Raw genomic sequence first — 3,829 nt, forward strand, 5'->3', positions numbered from 1 at the left:
CAGGCCATAGAGAGATACATAGAGATATATAGTATAGTGCATGCTGCATAACATCTATAATGTATTAAGTTAGTATATACTACATTATGTATAATATATGCAATTTATATTATTACATATAACTTATGTATACTATATGTAACTACATATATACATTAATAAATTAATATACAATATAGTGTATTATACATGCACCTCTATTATATAATAAATTACTAATACATAATATATTGTATATAATATGCTACATATTATATAATAAATAATGCACATATATTGTATATATGATGTAGAATCCATTATATTACACATTCAATATCTAATAAATAGTATATATTATGCTACATATAATATAATAAATTAATAGTGTATATATTATACAATATATTATAATAAATATATAAAGTAGAGAATATTATATTGCACACTTATTATATAATATATTAATAAATTTGGCCAGGTGTGGTGGCTCACAACTGTAATCCCAGTACTTTGGGAGGCCAAGGTGGGTGAATCACCTGAGGTCAGGAGTTCGAGATTAGCCTGGCAAAAGAGGTGAAACGCGGTCTCTACTAAAAATACAAAAATTAGCCAGGCATGGTGGTGCGCGCCTGTAATCCCAGCTACTCAGGAGGCTGAGGCAGGAGAATCGCTTGAACCCAAGAGGTGGAGATTGCAGTGGGCCCAGAAGGTGCCACTACACTCCAGCCTGGACGACAGACAAAGGCTCTGTCAGAAAAATAAACAAACAAATAAAAATTAATTAATACTATATAATATATATATTACTACTAGTAATAGTATTAATAATACCTGACATTAATTGAGTGCTTACTATGCCCTATGTGCTATTCTAAGCACTTTACATGTAAGAGCAGTTCAATTGTATGTAAGAGTGAGACATGAGATGTGACCTCAAAATTCAAACATCCTCTTGAGTAGTTGAGAGGAAGAGCTAAGCCCCACTGAGTGCCAGACATGACAGGCACGGGAGACTTCGCCCACCCATTTCTCCCTGAGCCAGCCCTGAGGGAGAGGCAGGACGATGCCTGTTTGCTGGAGAGGTAGACTGAGGCAGGGAGAAGTGGAAAGACTTGCCTTGGGCCACCAGCTTCAGAGTCCCATCTGCCTGACTCCACACATCCTTCTCACCTCTGGCTGTCTCATCTGTGACACTTCTACATTTCTCCTGCTTCAGGCTGGGAATTCCCCGAGGGACAGCCCTGAGCCGCCTCTCTGTCTTATCTCTGCCAGGGATGCAGGAGACAGGGAGGCTTGGCGAAGGTCTTCGGGTTTTTGTTTGTCTGTTTTTGTTTTGTTTTGTTTTGTTTGAGACAGACTCTCGCTCTGGCAATGGCGCGATCTCGGCTCACTGCAACCTCTGCCTCCTGGGTTCAGGCAATTCTCCTTGCCTCAGCCTCCCAAGTAGCTGGGATTATAGGCCCCCACAACCATGCCTGGCTAATTTTTGTATTTTTGGTAAGAGACAGGGTTTCACCATGTTGGCCAGGCTGGTCTTGAACTCCTCCTGACCTTAGGTGATCCACTCGCCTTGGTCTTCCAAAGTGCTGGGATTACAGCTGTGAGCCAGCACACTCAGCCTCATTATTTCATTTGATTTGATTTTTGTAGAGAGAGCATCTGGCTGTATTGCCCGGGCTTGTTTCAAACTCCCGGCTTCAGATGGACAGGGTGGCTCAGCCTGTAATCCCAGCACTTCGGGAGCTGAGGTAGGAGGATCACTTGAGCCCAGGAGTTTGAGACCAACCTGTGCAACGTAGGGAGACCCCATCTCAACAACAACAAAAAAACTTAGCTGGGCATGGTGGTGTGCTCCCCTGGCCCCAGCTGCTCAGAAGGCTGAAGTGGGAAGATCACTTGAGCCCAGAAGTTTGAGGCTGTAGTGAGCTAAGATGGAGCCACTGCACTCCAGCCTGGGTGACAGAGCAAGACCCTGTCTCAAAAAATAAGAAGAAGATACAAGAAATACTTAAAAAGAAACCCTCCTGGCTTCAAGCAATCCTCCTGCCTCAGCCTCCCAAAGTGCTAGGATTCCAGGTCTGAGATCCTGTGACCGGCCTGAATTAGTGTGCTAGGGGTGCCATAACAAAGTCCCACACACCAGGTGGCTTGAACAAGAGCAATGTGTTGTCTCACACTACTGGAGGCCTAGATGAAGATGTGTGCAAAATCACTTCTTTCCAAGGGGTGTGAGGGAGAATCTGTTCCATCTCCCTCCCTCCCTGGCTTCTGGTGATTTTCTGGGAATCTTTGATGTTCTTTGGTCTGGAGATGCATTACTCCAATTTTTGCCTTCCTCACACATGGCATTTTTCCTGAAAGCGTGTCTGTGTCCAGATTCCTCTTTTTATAAGGACGGCAGTCTTTGTTTTATGTTTTGTTTTGTTTTTTAGATGGAGTCTTGTTCTGCCGCCCAGGCTGGAGGGCAGTGGCATGATCTTGGCTCACTGCAACCTCCACCTCCCAGGTTCAAGTGACTCTCCTGCCTCAGCCTCCCGAGTAGCTGGGATTACAGGCGCCCACCATCACACCTGGCTAATTTTTGTATTTTTAGTAGAGACAGGGTTTCACCGTGTTGACCAGGCTGGTTTCAAACTCCTGACCTTAGGTGATCCACCTGTCTTGGCATCCCAAAGTGCTGGGATTACACTGGGCAGGAGCCACCAGGCCCAGCCCAGTCTTTGGATTAGAGTCCCACCCTACTCTAGTGTGATCTCTTCATAACTAATTATATTTGCAAAGACTCTATTGCCAAATAAGGTACCATTCTAAGGCACTAGTCACAATTTCAACATAAAAATTTGGAGCTGGGGACAGAAAGATATAACTCAACCCATACAAATATCCATGGAGAACCTGTCAGGAATTTCTCTCACTGAGGCTTCTACAAGACAAAAGACTGGGTTTTACAAAGATCCTAGACTTTTTACTTTTCAATGGCAAGATGCAAGGTTTGAGGTATACCATTTTCCTGGGTGCTCCAGCAGACAGAATAGCCAAGCAGTTAGGAGCGCGGGCCTTGGAGCTTGGATTCCGACTCCAGCTGTTTCTAATTATGAGACCTCGGCAAGTCACTTTACCTCTCTGGGTCTCCATTTCTTCACTTGAAAAATAAGAATAAAAATGGTACTTATAGAATAGGACTCTGGAGGAACAAATGACATCACACCTGGGTAGTGAGCCTGGCATATAGTTAGCTATTGCCAAAGGAGGAAGAGATTATTATTATCTTTCCCACAGCATCTCCTGAGGGGCCAGCGCTGGGCAAAGCACAAGAGAAGAATGGCCCCAGTGCTCAACACTCATTCATTTCACGCATTTATCGAGCACCCATTATGCACCAGGTGCTAGGTGCTGGGGACCCTGTGGTGAATGAGACAGCAAGGCCCTTGTCCTTGCAGAGCTAAGGATTTACTGAGGAGAGACAGACATTATAAATCAGTTAAAAACAAGTAAAAAGGACATTTTCAGATATAAGCAAGTAGTATAAAAGAAATGAAAGAGTAGGCCGGGTGCAGTGCCTCACGCCTATAATCTCACACTTTGGGAGGCCAAGGCAGGTGGATCACTTGAGGCCAGGAGTTCCAGACCAGCCTGGTCAACATGGCAAAACCCCGTCTCTAATAAAAATACAAAACTTATCCAGGCGTGGTAGTGTGCACGTGTAGTCCCAGATAGTCAGAACCCTGAGGCAGGAGAATTGTTTGAACCCCGGAGGCGGAGGCTACAGGGAGCTGAGATTGTGCCACTGCACTTCAGCCTGGGTGACAGAGGAAGACTCAGTCTCAAAAAAAAAAAAAAAAAAAAA

The 3,829-nt window shown here is 44.3% G+C and overlaps 1 protein-coding gene across 1 annotated transcript in view; it reads left to right on the forward strand.

The window, feature by feature from the left end:
* The first annotated feature begins 978 nt into the window (after positions 1–978).
* Positions 979–3,829, forward strand: part of LOC105528992 (chromosome unknown open reading frame, human C19orf84) — a 4,199-nt gene continuing 1,348 nt past the window's right edge. Inside the window, exon 1 of the mRNA XM_011966048.1 lies at positions 979–1,064. Within this exon, the coding sequence (XP_011821438.1) occupies positions 979–1,064 (86 nt within the window). The remainder of the gene's footprint in view (positions 1,065–3,829) is intronic.

This window comes from Mandrillus leucophaeus, unplaced genomic scaffold, assembly GCF_000951045.1.
Source record: "Mandrillus leucophaeus isolate KB7577 unplaced genomic scaffold, Mleu.le_1.0 Scaffold74, whole genome shotgun sequence".
Classification (NCBI taxonomy): Eukaryota; Metazoa; Chordata; class Mammalia; order Primates; family Cercopithecidae; genus Mandrillus; species Mandrillus leucophaeus.